The sequence below is a fragment of the Ochotona curzoniae genome, unplaced genomic scaffold (genome assembly GCF_017591425.1).
Source record: "Ochotona curzoniae isolate NIBS_2020 unplaced genomic scaffold, NIBS_Ocur_1.0 scaffold_4505, whole genome shotgun sequence".
NCBI classification, from domain to species: Eukaryota; Metazoa; Chordata; class Mammalia; order Lagomorpha; family Ochotonidae; genus Ochotona; species Ochotona curzoniae.
Genome location: NW_024467118.1, coordinates 37,509,468 through 37,530,309, shown reverse-complemented (window position 1 = coordinate 37,530,309; position 20,842 = coordinate 37,509,468). Strand labels below are relative to the sequence as shown.

The 20,842-nt window shown below is 39.4% G+C and overlaps 1 protein-coding gene across 6 annotated transcripts in view; it reads right to left on the bottom strand.

The window, feature by feature from the left end:
• CLCN3 (chloride voltage-gated channel 3) overlaps window positions 1–20,257 on the bottom strand; it is a 75,037-nt gene extending 54,780 nt beyond the window's left edge. For 2 of the 6 annotated variants that reach the window (XR_005882241.1, XM_040966235.1), the window contains exons 1-2: window positions 19,728–20,256; window positions 8,727–8,902 (exon numbers count right to left, since the gene is read on the bottom strand). Coding sequence is in view for 5 of the 6 variants with exons in the window: in XM_040966235.1 (XP_040822169.1) it covers window positions 8,727–8,886 (160 nt within the window). In the remaining variant the exon portion in view is untranslated. Of the gene's footprint in view, window positions 1–8,726; window positions 8,903–19,727 lie in introns of all 6 variants that reach the window. The other 4 variants (XM_040966238.1, XM_040966242.1, XM_040966240.1 and 1 more) reach the window with 3 other exon arrangements.
• Between the last annotated feature and the right edge of the window lie 585 nt (window positions 20,258–20,842).

Sequence of the window (20,842 nt, the reverse complement as noted above, 5' to 3'; positions counted from 1 at the left end):
CCCATTGTGGGGCATGCTCCGAGAGTCCCGCTCAAGCAGTTTTGATAGTTCAACAGTTCCAAGCACGATGAAATCTCTTCAGAATCCACTCGCTGACACAGTCTCTCTATGATTGGGGTTCTGAGATCAGCAGTTCAGTTGGAAGGATCCCAAGAGAAAACTTCGTCTGAGGTGATCCCAGACCTGATTCTTGTGTGTGCTTGTGTGTCTGGCATGGTCCATTGCCCCAATCACCTTATGTACATGCTGATGGTTGCAATTGCTGGGTCAGTTCTGTTTCCAGCCCTGTCTTCCACTTCCACCAATGGGTGGTGCAGTCCAGCCCACTCCTGCCCACTTCATACTCTGCCCTCCTGCAAACCAGTGGGAGCTGCAGCCTAGTCGGGGGACTCCCCATAATCCCCACCAGGCCTGCCCCCTATCCTGATTTCCATGCTTGTCACTATGTGCCACAGACTAGTTCAGTCTGTCCCACATCCCATTTAGCTCTCGTACATGTCAATGGGCACTGAAGCTTAGCTAACCCAACCAGCCCTACTCTATCCAGTCCAGACACATACTGGCAGGTGCTCAAAGGCCTAATTTCTTCAAAAAAATCAAAAAGGGGAGAAGAGTAAGAAGAACTTACAAGGGGAAAAATGACTTAACAGAGATATCAAACAATTTTGATGTACAAATTTTAATGAAGCAATTAGCAAGATGTGAGATGTTTAAGGAATTATTCATATTTAGGTATAACAGTCTTTAAAAGAAATCTTGATCTTTTTGAGATTTACATGAAATACCTATTTATCTACCTATATGGAATATGAAATTTCAGATTTACTTCAAAATAAGCAAGGACAGGATGAAATAGTTAGCTATGAATGATCATTATTTAAGATAAATGATGAGAACATGAAGGCCATAATGCCTTTCTCTATATTTTTAAGATTTCTGTAATAAATATTTTACATAATTTTACCAATAAAATCACTTGAGATACACATTAATAAAAATCATACTCTTATTCTTCAAACTAAATACATTTGTAGAAGTGGCAGGTTAACAACTGTGACTTACTGTCCCAAGTATAGCTGCCTTACATTTACCTTTGGAAATACTGTTTGGCACTATATTTTAACTTTAATTCAGTTATTCTCACCAAAAAAATCAACAAGAAGGTAAAAAGGGCAGAGAGAAGACATGGTGAAAGTTTCAAGAACAATCAATACAAACTGTATCATTAGTTGTAAAGCCATTACAGCACTAAGAAAGAAGAGATGGGAATTCTAATAAATGAGAAGCCAGAAAATAAATTGAAAAGAAAAAGAATGGTTTTGCAGTATTTCTACTTCACACCCACAGAAAGTTTTAATTCACTGCATGGCTGCCTGGTTACCAGAACAATATATCACAGGATTAAATATATGAAGACTTTTTTACACAAACATCACAAAATGCTCACTTTGTAAAAAATTAAAACCAAAAAATAGCCAATATTTTTAAGGCTTTAACAACATCATCGCAAACAATATGTCACATAAAAAACACTCAGGCAGAGCTGGCATTACGCACAGCTAAGTTAAGCTAGCCCAGCAATACCAGCTTCCCATTTGGATGTGGCTTCAAATCCTGGCTGCTCCACTTCCCATCCAGTTCCTTGCTATTCCAACTAGGAAATCTTTGAAAGAATACCAGAAAGGTGGCATGTTCATCATATCGCATCCCCGGGATACATGATATCCATTTTACATCTCCAGTGACACTAATGTTCATCCTTTGGCTGCTAATATCATGCTGGCCATGTTCCTTCACTACAAAGTTACCCTTTTTATTGTTTTTGCTTATTCCTTGGTAATGAGTCACTAAATCAACAGTTTTTGAGGAAGAAGGAGGTAAAAACTAAGCTTCTACATAAGGATAGCATGTCTATATACATTGTATTACCTTAAAAGGGAGATTTGCCTCTTTTGCCATATGTATTTCTTCAATATTTTTTGTCTGTTATGAGTTCTTTTTAGACTTTAGGTTATACTTGACATGACATTCTTAAATTTACTGTTTTGATTATTCCAGCTTTGGCAAACGAACTCTTGCTTTCAGGTTAGCTCCTATTTCCCACTTACATGGTTCCATCCCTTCATCCTCTAGCACTTCTTCCTTACTTCTGATGCTGCAAGATATCCCAGACCCATCTTTTGTTTTCTCTGCTCCAGACTAATTCTTTTTTACAAATCAATTCAAGTCATGACTAAGTTCTAAAGTTAACCATAGATTGTTTAGAATCCAGGATAATGTATCTGAACAGCATGATGTAATCTTTTGATGGATGAAGAAATTTTTACGCAAGTTAAACCTGAGCTCAATGAAAATTGCCACAAAAGATTCTTTTGCACAATACCACCATTACTTTTATCATATTCCTTTTCAGATAGGAAAAGGAAGTAACAGAAGTGATGGAAACGGTTACTATCAGGCAGTTGGATATTACAACAGCCATTGCCTTCTGTAGCTTTTCTCCTTCAGTCAAGCACATTGCTTTTCCTGCTGGATTATGCAGGTGTGTCTCCGTCTAAATAGTTATAAATATACAGGAGTGACATAACTCACGCTACTCCAGTAAATATTCCACCAACTTCATGGGTGTCCAGTTAAATCAAAACTTTTCTCAGGGCCAGCAGAGTAGCATAATAGGCTAATCCTCCGCCTGCAGCACCAGCATCCAATATGGATGACAGCTCCTGTCCCAGCTGCTCCACTTCCCACTCAGCTCCCTGCTTAGGGCCTGAAAGAGCAGCACTACATAGGAAATCCAGAGGAAGTTTCTGGTACCTGGTTTCAGATCAGCTCAGCTCTGACCACTGTGGCTACTTGTGGAATGAACCAGCACATAGAATATATCTCTTTCTAAATCTGTCTTTCCAATAAAAAAATAAATCTTCAAAAAAAATTTTTAAAGAAAAAGACTGCTAAAGGCTATAAAATGTGCCTAGCTAATATGCTAAGTGGATGAACATTTTATAAAATAGCAAACTTTGAATGAGCTCCTACTGTGTGCCTGCCAATGTATTCATTAGTCACTGTTAAGAAAGGCGGATAAGTGAACAACAAGATGTGGCTGCCTCGGGGACACTAACATTGCTTCCCTACAGAGCCTGGAAATAAGGAAAAGAAGACTGCTTAGACTGATTCAGAATATGCAGTTAAAACAAAATGGATCAACTTAAACTAGATTATGAACTTAGAACAACATATTATAAGACCAACAGGGATTACTAAAATTCCACTGGGAAAGAAAAAAAATGTGTGGCTTATTATAGGAGGAGAGTGAGCTAAAAACAAGACAAGAATAAAGTAAAGAGAGCCAACACAGTAGAAACACCGTTTATCAATCATGAGGATCTCTTACTCCCACCTTGAGAAGTAAGATAAGGCTTCCTAGAGAGGCTGAGGGCCAACTTGAGAAAAGTACTTGGGTATTACACAAAAACATGTACAACAAATACCTGGAGGAACAGCAGTCAGGTCCTAGCAAGTCAGTACAAAGGAAGACTCAGTCGCTGTTAAACTAAATACATAAAAGTTATAAATTAACTTTAAAAACTGTTAACAAAGTATGTTCAATCTTCCTACACTGATAACTATATTTTATATTGATCCAGAAGCTGAGATTCCAGCCACACTGCAGTCAAACTGTTGACAATTTGAAAAACACTTTTAAAAAAAAAAGAATATTTTAATTTTGTCACCAAAAGAAACAAATTATTTTGTTATGTATCCCTCCAATTTTTCTTGGTCAAGTGTATTAAATTAACACTTAAAGAAAATTGAGATACAGACTTTATAATTTATATACATCTTCTGCTCTTAAATATAAATCACCTTATTCTTCTACCCAGTATATGTTTGGCAGTTGGGTTACACTAAAAAAGAATTCTCAATAGTAGGGTTCAGTTTGATCTGTAGTCATACAAACTCTAGCATTCTGAAAGCTTTTCTAGGGGCTCTGTAAGGTTAACACATTTTCCAATTATAGCAAGGTACTCCTATCAGTTTCCCAAAGCAAGTGTAACAAACTTATTTTCATATGGCACTATAGATTAGCAATCCAACGTCACACTGTCAGCAGGGCTGCATTCATTTTATAAGTTTTAGAGAACAACCCACTTCCTTGATTGACCCAGCCCTGGGAGAGGGAACAAAGGGGAGTGAACCAGAGTATGGAAGGCCTGACTTGATCCATCTCTGCCTTTCAAGCAAATTTTTAAATCTAGAAATCTTGAGAAAATATGCCTTCTTGATTTTTTTCTAACAAAATACATGAACCCTAGAAAGATCTGCATAGATATGCTACTATGGACTAAACTATGTACCGTCCAAATTCATACCTTAAAGCCATCACTTCTAATACTCAGAAAGTGACTGTATTGGGGAATAAGATACAAATTATCACTTTTAAGAATTAAGGTTAAATGAGGATATTAAGATGGGCTCTAATCATACACGATTGTCTTCTCTTAAGAGGATATCACAAGCATACACAGCGGAAAAAACATGCAAAACTCACGGAGCAAATGGCCAACTATAAGACAAGGAGAAAGACTTAAAAAAATCAACTCAACTCTAGAAGTATGAGAAAAGCAACAAATCTGAAATTCAAAATGTTCCAAAACCCAAAACTTTTCAATGGTGATATGATACCATAAATAAAAATACCTAACTTCATACAATGCGTTGCAGACAAAATGTGTGCTTCAGTCTTGATGACACGCCTGCATCCCACATTGGAGGGCCAGCTTTGCATCCTAACTATTCCACTCCTGATCCAATTTTCTGTTAAAAACGTGCATCGTGGAAGGCAGCAGATTGGGTCCCAATTGAACGTGTGATATAAGTAGATTGAGTTCCAGAATTGAGGCTTCAGCCTGGTCCAGACCAGGAAGTTGTGACATTTGGGGGAAGTTTGGGGGAATTAATCAGTGGGTGGAAGATGTACTTATGCCTTTCAAATAAAATGAAAACAAATGAAGCTTTAACAATGATCATCAGATTATGTATATGAAGTATATATGAGACATAAATTAATTTTATATTTAGATTTGGGCCCTCATAATCAAAATACTCCACAACAGAAATACAAATATTCCAAAATCTGAAAAAAAATCCAAACTTTGAAGCACTTCTATTATGCATTATACTTCTATGCTTTTGGATAAATGATACCCACAGTGTATACAGGAAATAGTGTAATCTCCTAGGTAATATCTGTGATCCATTCCTAGTTACGATAATCCCTAAGATCTTTCAAAAATTAGAACAGCTTACATTTGCATTTTACCAGTTTGGTTTTGTTTGTTTGTTTTAAGGCTATCTGTTGGCCCCAACACAACAACCTAGTGATAAATCCTCATCCTGCTGGTGCCAGGTCCCTCTGGGCAACCAGTTTCTGTCCGGATCTTTCTGTATCTCCTTTTCTGTGTATTTAGCCTTCCAATAAAAGTAAATAAATAAATCTAAAGAAAATATTATCTATTGAAAAATAATTGAAATAATTACAAGTGAGCTCTTCAATACAATCTTTCCTCTCACATTTCTCTCTGCATACACATACAATCTACAAAACAGGGAGTGATTCTATATACTGTCAAACATTTAGGACAAGAACAAGCACTACAGCAGCCTAAATTTAAAACTTGCTAAAATAATCATGTCATATGTCATCAACAAAATTTAAATATTGACTAGCTTTCACTCCATCAACTTCAATAACTTCTTTAACTTCACCCAAAGTCAGAACTAAGAATAGCTCCAAAGTTGAACTTATCAAGTCATGTGCTTCATTTTCACTATGGCAAAAGCCATATGACACTCCCTTCCTGTTATTTGCAATGAAAAATTTCACATTTTCCGGGTCTCCCACACAGGTGCAGGATCCCAAGGCTTTGGGCCATTCTCCACTGCTTTTCCAAGCCACAAGCAGGGAGCTGGATGGGAAGTGGGGCCAGCGGGATTAGAACCGGAGCCCATATGTGATCCCCGTGCATGCAAGGCAAGGACTTCAACCACTGTGTTATCATGCCAGGCCCCGTAATATTTTTTACACTGGAAAAAAAACTGAGACAAAGTGACTTGCCAAAGTTTCCAGTCTAGTTAACTGACATAAATTCAGATCTCCAAACCGAAAGCCACTCAAGATCACAGACTTTCTTCAAACACATAAACCAAGAACATTATTGGTACGTTCCCAGTATCAGTCCTTTTTAGGGGATGAGGATGATATGCTAAAAAGAAGCCGATTACAAAGTATTTAATATTCAACTACTGCATTAACTCCCTACTTCCATCCTCCCCAGATACTGAACAGAACTGAGAGCTCTTGCCTTTGATATCATCAACTATGATACTATACCCAATCTGAACTCTCCACTTTTTCTAAGATACTCTCTAACTGGTTTTATTATTATTATTACTTCCCTTAAAAGGAAGATTTTACATGGAGGGAAGGAAAGACAGAGAGAAAGGTCATCCATTTACTGGTTCATTCCCCAAACAGCCACAATGTTCAGAACTAAGCTGATCTGAAAATGGAAGCCAAAAATTCTTCCCAGTCTCCCATATGGGTACAGGGGTCAAAGGACTTAAGCTATCCTCTGTTGCCCTCCCAGGCCATAAACAGAGCTCTGGATCAGAAATGGAGCAGTCAGAAACAAACTGATACCCTTCTGGGATGCCACCATTAGCAGGCAGAGGATTAGTCTACTATGCTATAGTGCTGACCCCACCTGACCCCACCTGCTACTGTTAATGGGACTACATCAGCTATGTTGAAAGACATAATTTTTACTTTTTTTTAAAGGGTTTATTTTCATTTTATTGGTAAGTCAGATATACAGAGAGAAGAGACAATGATCTTCCTCTGTCTGCTGATTCACTCCCTAAGCAGCTGCAACAGCCAGAGCTGCGCCAGTCCAAAGCCAGGAGCCAGGAGTCTCTTCCAAGTCTCCCATGCAGGTGCAGGGTCCCAAGGCTTTGGGCCGTCCTCAGCGGCTTTCCCAGGCCAAAAGCAGGGAGCTAGATGGGAAGTGGAACAACAGGTATACAAACTGGCACTGGGATGGGATTCCAGCACATGCAAGGTAAGGATCTTAGCCACTGGGATACTGCATGTTGCCCAAGAATTGTCACTATCTTTCAAAAAGAACATTCGCAGGGCCTGGCACTTTAGCCTAATGGCTAAAGTCTTCTACTTGCACATGCCAGGATCCCATCTGGGCAACAATTCTAATCCCAGGGTGGCCTGGGAAAACAACAAATGATGTCCCACTCACATGGGAGACATGGAAGAAGTTTCTGGTTTCTAGTTCCGGATTAGCTCAGCTCTGGCCATTGCGGCTGCTTGGGGAGTAAACCAGAGGACAGATCTTTCTCTCTGTAGTTCCTTCTCTCTATATATCTGCCTTTCCAATAAAAATAATAAAATATATATTCACTGTCTCACAAACAATACATATTTTCAGTGTTATGCCTCATACCTTATCTTCCATTGTATAAAATAATCTTTCTAATTCTAAAGATGCATCAAAATAACATCCTCTTTTTCTCGAGTTATAACATTTACAGTCTATGGCACCCAGTTTTTAGTTGTTGTCAATTGCTGTTCTGCAGCTCTATCTTCAACAACACTAACTTCGGATGTACTGGCTGGGAAAACTTTGAGCCTACATAGAAGATGCCAATGTTTACTGCACAGTCATTCCAACTTCTACTTTGGTAAAAAAAACAAAAAAACAAAAAAACAAAAACCCTTCTGGTAGGGTCCTACGAAAATCACCCTTTCTTGTAAGAACAACCCAAGAATATCCTTTTTGAGCCTTCTTCCATCCATCATGTTTGGCATACTCCCCTTCCCATGAATATATCACCAACACATGATGGCAGTGGGCAAAGAAGAAAAAGCTAAACCATATCTCCTTCCATTTCCCTGAGCTAATTTTCTCCGCAAATAAAGGGATCTTTTCAAACACAGAAAAATGACACCTGACACTTAAAATTTCAAAACCAAACATGATTTTCTGATTTATCACAATGCCATCAAAACAGGGAAAAAGTATCATTAATGCACACAATGAATGACTACTAATAATGAAATATACATTGTTTATTTATTAAACCAAATAACATTTAAGGATATCGGAATCTGAGGCACCAAGATTCCAAAAAGGAGTGAAGCAATCATTTTTGTCTTGAGCTAATTACCGCTTCCAAATAGAGTTTATAACCGGGAAGTTTGATAAAGACTGGAAGCTTTCGACAGCCTCAAAAGGCCAAGAAGACAAAACGTGAAGTTCAGAACCACCAATGCAATGTGGACTTGAATGAGAAAGTTTACTCAATGTAGCTTTTCTCCTAAAAAATAATTATGATTCTTAAAAGCCCTGGGCATAAGACTCACAAACTAAGAAAATGATTGCTAAAAGACTAAAATAATAAACAGGTTTGAAACCAGACGTATTGGTGATTATGTTAAATGTAATTGGGCTACAGGTTAATAAAACATAAATTTAAAAAACAAAACTCAAGCATATAATAAATATCACTGGATTTTACACATCTAAATATTTAGTTGTCACATGTTCCATCTCAGGTTAATAAAAGAAAAAAACTAAATCCAAAAACTAGCCTCAATGAAAAATAAATTATGAAATACCCACGACTAAAAAATTGAGTTTTAACATGGAACTTACCAACCACTGTATCACCATCTAACAAATTGTCATCTTCAGAAGTCTGAAAGTCCATAATAACACCTGCTCCATCTAAAAGTTCCTCATCACTACTTGCACTTGTTATACTGTTGTAGCTGTTTCTATAGTATCCTCTATGGAACAGCTGCTCAGACTCCATTTATCTTTCTGATTATCTGAAAAAAAAAAAGCAAAAATATTCTTTCAATACTTTCCCAACATATAATAAAAAGCATCCACTTTAGCATAACAAAAGTTAAAATCATTTTATTAAGAGATACACTATTCATTCACTATATAACTATAGCTACTTCTATTAAGTATTTGAATGATTTAATAACTTAAGTCTCACAATGCAACAGCAAAAAAGAAAGAACTTTTGAGGCAATAACATGAAACAATTCCCAAGGGGAAACATTAAGTTTAAAGTGCAGAACATGAAGGCCAGCGCAATGGCTCAACCAGCTAGATCTTCCACTTCTAAGTGCCAGCATCCCATATAATCGCAGATTAATTTCCCTGCTGCTCCACTTCCCATCCAGGTCCCTGCTTATGGCCTGGGAAAGAAGTCGAGGATGGCCCAAAGCCTTGGGGCCCTGCACCAGCGTGGAAGACTCAGAAGAAGTTCATGGCTCCTGGCTTCAGATTTGCTCAGCTTCGGCTATTGAGGCCATTTGGAGAGTGAACGAGCAAATGGAAGCTCTCTCTCTCTCTACCTCCATCTCCTTCTCCCTGTAAATCTGCCTTTCAAATATATAATTTTTACAATAAATGCAGAAAACACAAAAGCAAAAATAATATAGTAGAAGATATGTGGGTTTTTACTCCCAGAAAAGGGAGGACAGAGGGGATAAAGAGATACAGTATATAATTATTTGTGGATGTACAAGCTATCTCCAGATAGTTTTCCAAGATAGCTGCCCAGAGAGAAAGGAATAAGACTACTGAAGTACCAGGTTTGAAAGGGAGACTATTCCTTTTAAATATTTTACCAGCTGTAAATACTAGTTAATTTTTAAAAATTAAAAAAAACTACTAATTTCATTTTCCTTTCATCATTTTAAAATCTGTATCTTCAGCGCCTACAAACATAAGCCTTGGAAAACATAATAGGTAACTTTCTAGTTTTTCAAAGTCAGTAAGACCAAATAAACATTTTCATTGTTCTCATTCTCTAAGTACTAACAGCAAGATAAGTAGTTTAATTTTTAAGATACACCTACTTACTTGCTCAACATCGAAGTAAGAATTGAGCATAAGTACAATGACACCAACAAAACACTTGAAAAGTACAGGTGTAGGACTTCAAAGATACAGTCACGAAAGTAGTCAAACCAGCAAGCCTTGTAAAACAGGACTTCCTAGGCAAGCCATGTTAAATATACACTTCAAGATAAGAACAAGCACACTGCAATTCTAAAGCTGAATTCTAACTGTGACTCACAGCACTGAATATTTAAGAAAATCTCCTGTCCTCAGTCATGTTCCCTCCTGCACATGAAAAAAAATACCCTCAAGGAACTTAAATAACGAAAAAGCAGTTACAAAGTTTTTACAGTTTTTTTTAAATTGTAAAGTACTAAGAATAAGCCTTTTCAGCAGAGTCATTATATACATTTCCTAAATAAAAATCACCCTGAAGAGACCAAATTTTGAGAGCTGCTTCTGAACACCCTTGTATTCTCAGTACCTGGCATAGTAACTGTAATAGTATACAGTAATAAATGTCAAACTGTTTATTCAATCAGTGAGGTAATAGAAAGAAGGGTGGGAGGAGAGTCTGGCCTACCACTAAGATCCTGGTCAGGGCATTCATGACCCACATCAGATAGCCTATGTTCAACTTGCAGATCTGGCTCATAACTCCAGCTTGCTGGTAATGCAAATTCTGGGAGGCACTCAGTTCCTGGCTCCCAGCTTTTCCAAGTTAGTTCAAACTCGTCCTTTGTGGACATTTAGGGAGTGAGCTGAACAATGTGAGCTCTCACTTCCTGCTTCTCTCTCCAGCACTAGCTCGCTAATGTGAAAAAGAGAATACATTCAAATAAAAAAAAATTCTTCCTTGCATCAATATCAAACTAATCTAGAGAAAATAACTCATAATTAGAATATAAATCATAGAGAACAAATATGTACTGATTTGAAAGAAAGAAGGCTTTATAATTATCTCTACCAAAGATAGATTATAATATGCTGAGATTTGGTAGGGTACATTAATTAAAACAAATGTTATTTATATTTGAGCTAGACGTTAAGATGCTAAAATAGAAAAGCAGGAAGATACCTGTTCATGCTAAAGTATTACTGAATTTTTTTCTCATTTCTTTAAAAGACAAAGACAGAGAGAGAGAGAATGCCAGCTACTATTTCACTGTTCAAGTGCCCATGAAGGTTGGGGCTGTACTGGCCTGGATGAAGCTGGGCATCAGGTACTCAATTCAGGTCTCCTACATGTACACTTAAGCATACACCAATAAGACTGCGAAACCAGAAGCAGAACTGAGACTTGAACTCAGGCCTAAAGGTAACTAGAACCCAAACCCAGGTACTCTGACATAGCTACAGGTATCCCCAGTAACATCTTTAAAATACATGTGGGGATGTGTGTAAGTGTACAAAGAGAAAGGACTTTCCATCTGTTGGTTCACTCCTCAGATTGACTCAACGGCCAGGCTTGACCTAGCCGAAGCCAGAACCCAGGACCTTCAACCAGGTCTCCAGTGTGGGTGGTAGGGGGCCATGCACTTGGGACCATCTTGTGCTGCATTTCCCAGATACATAAGCAGTGAGCTAAGCTAAAACAGCTAGGTCACCAGTGAGGCATCCTAGGATGTGGCTTTACCTTCTACACTACAATGCTCGGTGCCATAAGAAGTAGCATCTTTTTAAAAAAAAAAGATTTGTTTTTTTATTATTTTTAGCACAAAGTCAGATATACAGAGAGGAGAAAAGACAGAGAGGAAGCTCATCCATCCGATTAGTCACTCCCCAAGTGACCACAACGGCTATAGCCGTGCATAATTCGAAGCCAGGAGCAGGAACTTCTTCCAGGTCTCCAAAGTGGGTGCAGGGTCCCAAGGCTTTGGGCCATTCTTCACTGCTTTCCCAGGCCAAAAACAGGGAGGTTAATGGGAAGTGGAGCTTCCAGGATTAAAACCAGTACCCATATGGGATCCTGGCCCATTCAAGGCAACGACTTTAGCTGCTAAGCCACCGTACTGGGCCCAAGAAGTAGCATCTTACAAGCTACCTAAAACAGTCCCTGCTAAGAAATCTGCAATTCTATAGAACCAATTAAATTAACCCATGAGTAAAAACTGACTCCTAAGCAAGCAACCAAAAGAATTTCTTAAAAAACACTAATGTTCTCATATTTTATAACTCAAGAATGACGTGCATTTTGAATTATCAAAATCATGTTGGCTAAGATTTTGCAAAGAATACACATCATATCCTTCATTTCTTAACACATACAAAGGCACAATGCAGGTGACAACATATTTCAGTGAATGTGAGCTATAGATTTACATAGCACTGAGAAATCTCTCTAAAATAAACCTTTCTTTTTACTGAGATTTCCATCAGAAAATCCCATCACATCTCCATTTATTTCAACCCTAAACTACTCTCCCACACCAGTAAATAATAACTAGAAATTTAACTCTGGGCCCAGCGCAAAGGCTTAATGACTAAATCCTTGCCTTGTAAGTGCTGTAATCCCATATGGACACCAGTTCATGTCCCAGCTGCTCCACTGCCCATCCAGCTCCCTTCTTGTGGCCTGTGAAAGCAGTGGAGTACAGCCCAAAGCCTTGGAAACCTACACCCACATGGGAGACCTGAAAAAAGCTCCGGGCTCTTGGCTTTGGCTCAGCTCTGGCCATTGCGACCACTTGGGGTGTAAACCAGTGGATGGAAGATTTTTTCTGCTTGTATTTCCTTCTCTCTATAAATCCTATGTGCCTTTCCAATAACATCAAGAAATTGTAAATAAGTGAATAAATAAGTAAATTTAATTATTTCAAACTATTAAAAAACAATTTCATAATACTGCTGAGACATTCAGCGTTTCAACCTTTCTTTATAACAGCACACAACCCTACTCCAAATAAAACTCATGTGTTTGTTATTATTTCTATAAATCTGATAGCTTAAAAAAATAAAACACTCATTAATCCAGAAATCTTTAGAGCTCTCTGACACAGCAGACTCCTGAATCCTTAAAACATAACACACTTTGAAATGCATCTGAGTACAAAATATCTACTGAATTTCTAAGACTGTGCAAAAATAATGTCAAATATCTTATTAACAGCTTTATATTGACTGTATCTTGAACTAATGTTTTAGATATCTGCAGTTAAGTAAAATACATTATTAAAATGAATCCTGCCATTTTCTTTTTACCATTTTAATGTTACTAAAAAATGTAAAATTACACATGTGGCTCACATTTGCAGTGCAAATATTTTTATTGAACAGCACTACTATAAAATATTCAAATTTCTGTGGCAGTATAAAAGACATATGAGAGAAGCAGACCTGAATACGGTGCTAAATCTCTCTAGATGTGAAGCAGAATTCCCAAGCTTGTCCATAAAAGGCTATTTATTTAAAAGAACAAGGCAGCCAATTTTGCACACTTAAAAAAGAAAAATATTAAATCATCTTTTAAACTGTCAAAAAATACACCTGAAGTCATTTCAAAATGCTCTAATATATACACAGTAACTAAAAAAACATATTGTTGCAGCATTAAGAAGATGGGCAATAACATAATTTTCCAGAGATGAAGCCTAGGTTTACCTCAATAAATTGCTAAATGATCTATGCACAATCACCTTGCCCCTGTAATCTGATCTTCACCATTGCAGCTGGCATGGTGTTTTAAAAAAGCAAGTCAGATCAGTAGTCTAGATCCCACTCCATGAAGTAAAATCTTTCAATCCTTTCTCCTCAGTAGACACACTCTCAGAAAGTAGTCTGGACCCTGCCAGGTTGCTCAGTTTCACGCTGCAGTGTGAACTTCCTTCAGTTCTCCAAGCTCAGTCATCTTACAGTCTCCGTCCAACCACACCTTCCTCCTTCTGGCCTCTTGCCTCAGGCCACTGGCACAGGACCCCTCTTCAACTGCTAACTCTAGTACTCAATCTCCATTGGTTTTGCTGTTTATTTTTTTAAAAATTCTCTTTTTAATTTGTGATAGATGGTGAGAGAAATTTCCCATGCACGAGAGCACACCCTCAAACGTCCACAACAGCCAGGAGGCTGTGGGTGGCGCCAAGGCCAGCATCCCGCAACTCAAGCAGGTTTCCACGTGGCTGGCTGGACATGCACAACACAGCCCTCACATCACAGCCCTCACGAGGCTCCTGGCTTCGGATCGGTATAGCATTGGCCGTTGCGCTCACTTGGGGAGTGAATCATCGGATGGAAGATCTTCCTCTCTGTCTCTCCTCTCTTTCCAATAAAAAAAAATAATAATAAAAATAAATCTTAAAAAAAAACTTAATTATCATGATCACATTAGTAAGAAGCAGAAGCTTTAAGATGTGACTATGTCACATGGACTCTGCCTTCGTGAATGAATTAATGTCGCTTCTGTGGGGTCAGTTATAGTAATAGGGTGCCTAATAAAAAGGATGAGTTCCTCCATTTTATCTTCTGCGTCATGTGAACGTGCATGTTCTCCCATATTATCACACAGTATGGACCCCCAGTAAGATGCTAGTGTCATGTTCTTTGTCTTCCCTACCTCTAGAACCTTGTGTCAAATAAATCTTTCCTTCATTAATTACCAATCTCAGATATTCTGTTATTGCAATGGAAAACAGACTAACATTGAAGGTAACAAATGACTGTACACTGTTGTATGGCAGGCAACAGTGGAGAGCTGTATGCATACACATACACATGCATGTACTCCTCTATGCACATGGGAAACTATTAAGGGTTTAAAATAGAAACCACATGATCAGATAGGAGCTTTAGCAAGCCAACACCAGCAGCAGTGTGAAACATGGGTTAGAAAAGGCCACAGATTGTGGACAGTGGGAGGAGTCAGGTGTGAGCAAACCATTGAACAATTCTGAACATGAGATAATGAAAGAACCACAGCAATAAGACAGTGCAATACAGAGAAGTAGATAGAGTTCTGAGAAATACTTAAGAGGATTTAGCAATTAATAAAAGATGAGAAATGATAAAGAAGAAATTTATTATGGCTACAAGTTTCCAACTTCACTGAAGGCTGGCAGAATCAAATTTTAGTCTCCTACAAAACTCCTAAGACTCTAGGTCAAAATGTTCTTTCTAACTTTAGAATTGTACATCCAGGCTTTAGTTTCTATTTCAAGGTCTGATTATCTTAAAAGGTGTGGTTACCTTCAATATACGGACCTAGCATAAACACTAAAACATAATCACACCTCAGAATAGGGTGGGGTAGGGGAAGGAGAGAAGAAACAGAATTACTTAAGAAACAGCTAAGGGATATACAGCATTAGTAGGCACATTAACTTTTCCTGGCTTTATACAAAGTTTTCACTCTCCCAGAATGGAAACTCGGTAGAATTGAGGATCACAGCTAAGTCCAAATGTGTGTCAGCCAACTGGGAAGATCATGGTTAATACGGCTTCAGAGGAAATGAAAATCTTCAAATCTATAACTACAAAGACAAAACATCACATGAGCAATGACACCAGGGAAGGGAAATTCAGACTAATCTAGCCATTAAGGGGCATTCTCATACACATGATATAAAGACTGCACTGGGGCCCAGTGCAGTAGCCTAGCAACTAAAGTCCTCACCGTGTTTGCAATGAGATCCCATATGGGCGCTGGTTCTAATCCTGGTGGCCCTGCCTCCTACTCAGCTCCTTGCTTGTGGCCTGGAAAAGCAGCTGTCGGCAGCCTAAAGCCTTGGGACCCTGCACCTGCATGAGAGACCTGGAAGAAGTTCCTGGCTCCTGGCTTCAGATCAGCTTAGCTCCAACCCTTGTAGCCTCTTGGGGAGTGAATCAGCAGACAGAGATCATTGTCTCTCTGTCTCTCTTCCTTTCTGTACATCTGACTTTCCAACAAAAATAAACACTTAAAAACAAAAAGACTGTGCTAAGTACTAGTCACAAAATAAAATATCACAATAGATTTCAACATAATCACTATTCATTTGCTGATATCTTTCTAACAGATATGAATTATTAGAAATTGTATTAAATATGTAATTTTATTGTATGGATCCCATCGTATTCATATATGCAGAGCACTTACAGCTTTCAATAAATCTCAGGCTATATTACATACTGTCCTCAAGCAAGATATGTTTTCCTAGAATACATAGCCCTATAATAAAAAACACATGATAGATGTGACAAAACACACCAAAATAATTGCAATAAAAGCCCAGGAAAAATATCACATTTGTGATTGACGATAAGAAGCATTCTTTGAAAGAAATATTCCCAAATCGAAGCCAAAACATTTACGTGGGGTTTTTGATGGGACAGAGATGGAAGAGGAGTTTATGTGAAGCAAAATTAATGGCATGAGTCAAGTTATGGACTGATAAAGCAACAAAAATATCCATAAGTCAGTAAATATGTGTACAGAACACTAGTTCTATGAAGGGCTTCATGGTTAATAAATTTGAGTAATATATCATACTCCTGTTTAGAATCTAAAAGCTAAGAGCACAACAAAAAAGTTCTTGAGAAAACTTCAATAAACATTAATTTTATAAGGAAAAAGTATGCAAAGCTTCTCAGATTCACTTTACCAGACAATGACTCTTCAACTCATAAAACCACCTGTTTTTTCTTATGGCACTGCTATTGCTTAGGATACATTTGGGGATTCTAGCACCACATGACTATCGTCCAATGCTCAGGGCAGAATGTAGTGAGAAAGCCAGTAAAAGAGATGAAAGCCTAACCTTGAAAGAATCTGACAGATTATGGGGAGCCAGGGCTGCTTAAGCAAAAGAACAATAGAGGTAAAGGTGGGCTGTAAGCAGAAAAAATGAAATTTATGTAAGGAATATATCAACCAGGGGAAACTATAAACAGAGATAGTGCTTAAAAGTATGGAGCTGTTTCAAAAAGAAATAATAAGGTATCTAAAGCCACAGAGAAAACAACAGAACATATATTCAGGGGTCATAAACAAGATCAATAAATCTGAATTTTGAGGTACTAGAAAATGCATCAGTGAATCTAAAATTTGTGTTACTTCCTCTACTTATAATGAAAAACTCCATGTCTTTGCAGAAGTTGGAAAGTCAGTTAAAAATGTTAAGTTGAGGAAAAATGCAAAGATATAATGAACAGACATGCTACACATGTGATGATCTCAGGGTACTGGACAGAAGTCACAGCAGGCAGAGGGATCCAACAGATCCCCATTCCAAAGAAGAACCACTTACCTTTTCCCATCAGACCTCATAAAGAAGGAAAAAACTCTTCTCCTTTCTTAACCAAGTAATAACAATGCAAAAGAGGTGGTTAAGATAGAATCAGAGCTATTCATTAACACCTGTTAACTACACAAAGCTAGAGGAAAATCAAAATCATATGTACAGTAAAGCACATTTTAAAATCTATATTCTAATTCATTTGAGATATATAAAATTGATGAGGCAGGCAGCAGAGTTTGTAAAAAGTATGTATATGTAGCTGAAGAAATGTAATTCTTAAAAAAATCTAAAGACACTTTAAAACTGTCAGTTGTGGGAAAAGTGAATTCTAAAAATGTATGAAAAGACAGACTATAAATGCCACTATTACGCCACAGGAATGAAGTATGGTCCACTGATTACATCAGCACTGAGCTAGGTCCACTTTAAAACAAGTCATCAAAATAAAGTAAGCATAACTAATACATTTGCTATGTCGATCCTATATTAATTTCTAAATGCTTATTCATTTTTCTTCTTTTACTTATTTGAAAGAGCAACAAAGAGAGAAAGAAAGAAACAGAGAAGGAAGACAAAACAGACAGGGACACGGTCCGCCTTCTGGTTCACTCCCCACAAGCCCACAACAGCCAGGGCCCAGCCGGGCCAGAAGCCTGCAGCTAGGAAATCTATCTAGGTTTCCCACAAGGGTGGCAGGGGTTCAAGTACTTGAGCCATCACCTGCTGCTCCTAGTCACATTAGCAGGAAGCCACATCAGGAGCAAAGGAGCTGGGAATTCTGACTCCAGCCTGGTCTACATTCCCTAATCCAGCCAGTGCAGTCATTTGGTGAACGTACTAGTACATGGAAGACACCTACCCATTTCCCCCCTGCCCTGTGTGTGTGTGTTCTTCTATTTTTAAGATTTATTTATGTATTTCAAAGAGTTATACAGAAATGAAGACACACACACAGATATCTGTCTTACTTCAGACAACGTGCTGTGCAAGTCCTTTATGCCTCAGCTCCCACATCTGTAGAATGGAAAGAATGAAGGGCCCAATTCCCTGGGGGTGGTGTGAGAATCGAAACATTCCGCTTACATGCTTAGAAAAGAGCCTGGACCATAGAGCACACTCAGTAAGCATTAACACTTCCTCTATCATATACTGTTTCTGTTTCCTGCTGACAAATTTGACATAAATCAAGCTGGAAGTTCTACAAAGCAGAGACAGTGGCAAAAACCCACAGGATGGGGCTTTGACATACGACCCTCCACAGAGATCAAATCTAGCTTCCTGAGTGGCCTAGGAATTATTAACCAGCATGTCACAACAGAAGTGGAAAGCTTATGCATCAAGGTAACCTGGAAAACAGTCAATTTACTAATATCCTAAAGCCATAATCTCAAAAAATCTGTTTCCCAAACTACGTACATCCAAAACTAGATTAAAAATTTACATTCCTAACAAGGTAGGCACGATTGCTAACACATGCTAAGTAAAGCTCAATTTCCAAGGAATGATGGAGGTACTATAAATCCACACAGATTACTTAAACAGAATAATCTGACTTTTTGAACCAAGAATTAGTCTTTGAGGTGCAGCAAGAGAACTATGTTTGAGGTAAGGTATATCATCTGCCATGGATTCTGGCCACAGGCATTGTCCCCAAAAACTGCAATTTGGGCAAAGAACTACAGGTCACACACATGGTTTGTAAGCCCTACTAGTAACTACAGAGCCATCAGCAGCACCTTGGAAGCCAACTGGCAACAATACTTAAGCATTTTCACTCGCCTATATAGTTAAGAACTAGTATTTTGCAGAGCTGAAGAATGGGCAGCTTAAAATATTTCCCAATTGATCTTATCAAGAAAACAATGATCTCAACTAACTCATCAGAGACGAAGGGAAAAGCGTTTCTGGAAAGCCTCAATACTCAAAAATTCAAGCCATAATAATGATGCTGCAGTAGCTGAACTACATGCAACTAAACTGCAAAACTGCAGGAGCCAGACTGTAAAACAAGCTGACATCTGCACAAGCGAACTTCTGACACACATGAGATAAAGGTGTGGTCACTGTTGGTTCCACCATCACAAAGAGGAACTTGACCCAAAGGAAAACAGAAATCTTGATCTCTCTTGTACATCACGTACATGTAATTACGGCCACATCAGTATGGCACGTCACAAGCGAAGTTCATTTCTGGGATTTTAAAGGAGCTTCTGCTCCAACTTTAAGACCAAAATGCAAATATCTTAAGTACCCCGAAATACTTATTGCATATACATTTAAATCCAAGGAGAAAAAAACTGAATGGTATTTGAAAGTTGGGGCAAACTGAGCATAAAGTAAAACCCACTCCCTAGGTTTACAATGGATCTTTTCTTGGAACCTACTTCCATTGTATTCAAAGGTCCTTCCACGGTTCCTGCGGGAAATCGGTGAAACTCTAATGAATGACCGAGGAGGGTATATATAGATACACAACCAGGATGGGTTTAACACGTAGAAACATGACTGAAGAGAAACCAAGATGAGAACCCTGGCCTCACAGTTGACCCCAAATCCGTGAACATGACAACTAACGAATACAACTCACCTCGCAGCTCAGAGGCATAGCAAAAGCGGTGGCTGGTTTTTGCGCTGCCTTTGGATTCTGCATCTGTTTTAAACCTAAAACCTAGCTATTCTAGCAGCTTCCCCCTGAAAAACGCCAGACACACAACGAAAACTACCGCGATGTAAATGCACCTGGTGTTTTCTACCAGAGGTTACATAAATGTTGCCAGGTGGGGCTTTTTTTTTTTTTTTGTCTTCCTTCAAACACGGGAACAGCATTAAGTTAAACCCTCTTGCTTGGGAGGGCCTTGGAGTCAACCTGCTTGTGCCCAAAATTAAAAATAAAAAGCTCCAACCTCACTTCTCTCGGAAAACACTCTAACTGGATCCATGCTCCAAGCCTGGAGGAAAGCAGGATGGCTTTCAAACACCACACTCTCCTTCCTCCTCCTCCTCCAGCCCGATTCCGGGCCGCGGGCGAACTAGGACTCTGACACGGCGGCCGTGGCTTTCGCACCGCACCAGCCCCAAACCACGGAACGGGAAGAGCGGCTGCAGGAGTCCGGAGCCCGACACGGACGTCCCCAGCGTCGGCTCGTGACGTCACCGCGCAGACGTGAACGGCCGTGCGGCGTGCGGCCACCCAGGCTCCGCCTCCCTCCGCCGCGCCGGCTTCCATTGGGCCATGGGAAGCAGTGGGCGGGCTGGGGCAGGGTCACGTGGCGGAGGCGGAGCCGAGCCCGGCAGCGGGCTCTGAGGGCGGTGCCTAGGGAGCGGCCTTCTCCGGGCCATTGGCTCACGTCGCTCACGCTCCCCCGTGTGCCCGACGGGTGACCTAGCGGAAGGACGGGCTGCCGACGGCGCGCGCCCTCTCCAGGGCCCTCGCCGAGCTTCAGTGCCGCCCGGCCGCGTCGGCCTCCCGAAGCGTCGGCGGAGAGACCGGCACCCAGAACACCAGAACGCCCAGTCCTGCCCGGTGCGTGTAGGTCGCGGGCAGGGGACGCGGCCGTGTCACTGTGCCTCGTGTGTCGTCGCCGGTTGCAAACAAAATTCAGTCATCACGCCTTTTTTCACAGAGAACGCTTGCAGATTCATGATTTTGCAGAAAATACGTCATTTGAGTTTCCACACGGACGGAATTGTGTTTATATCCGT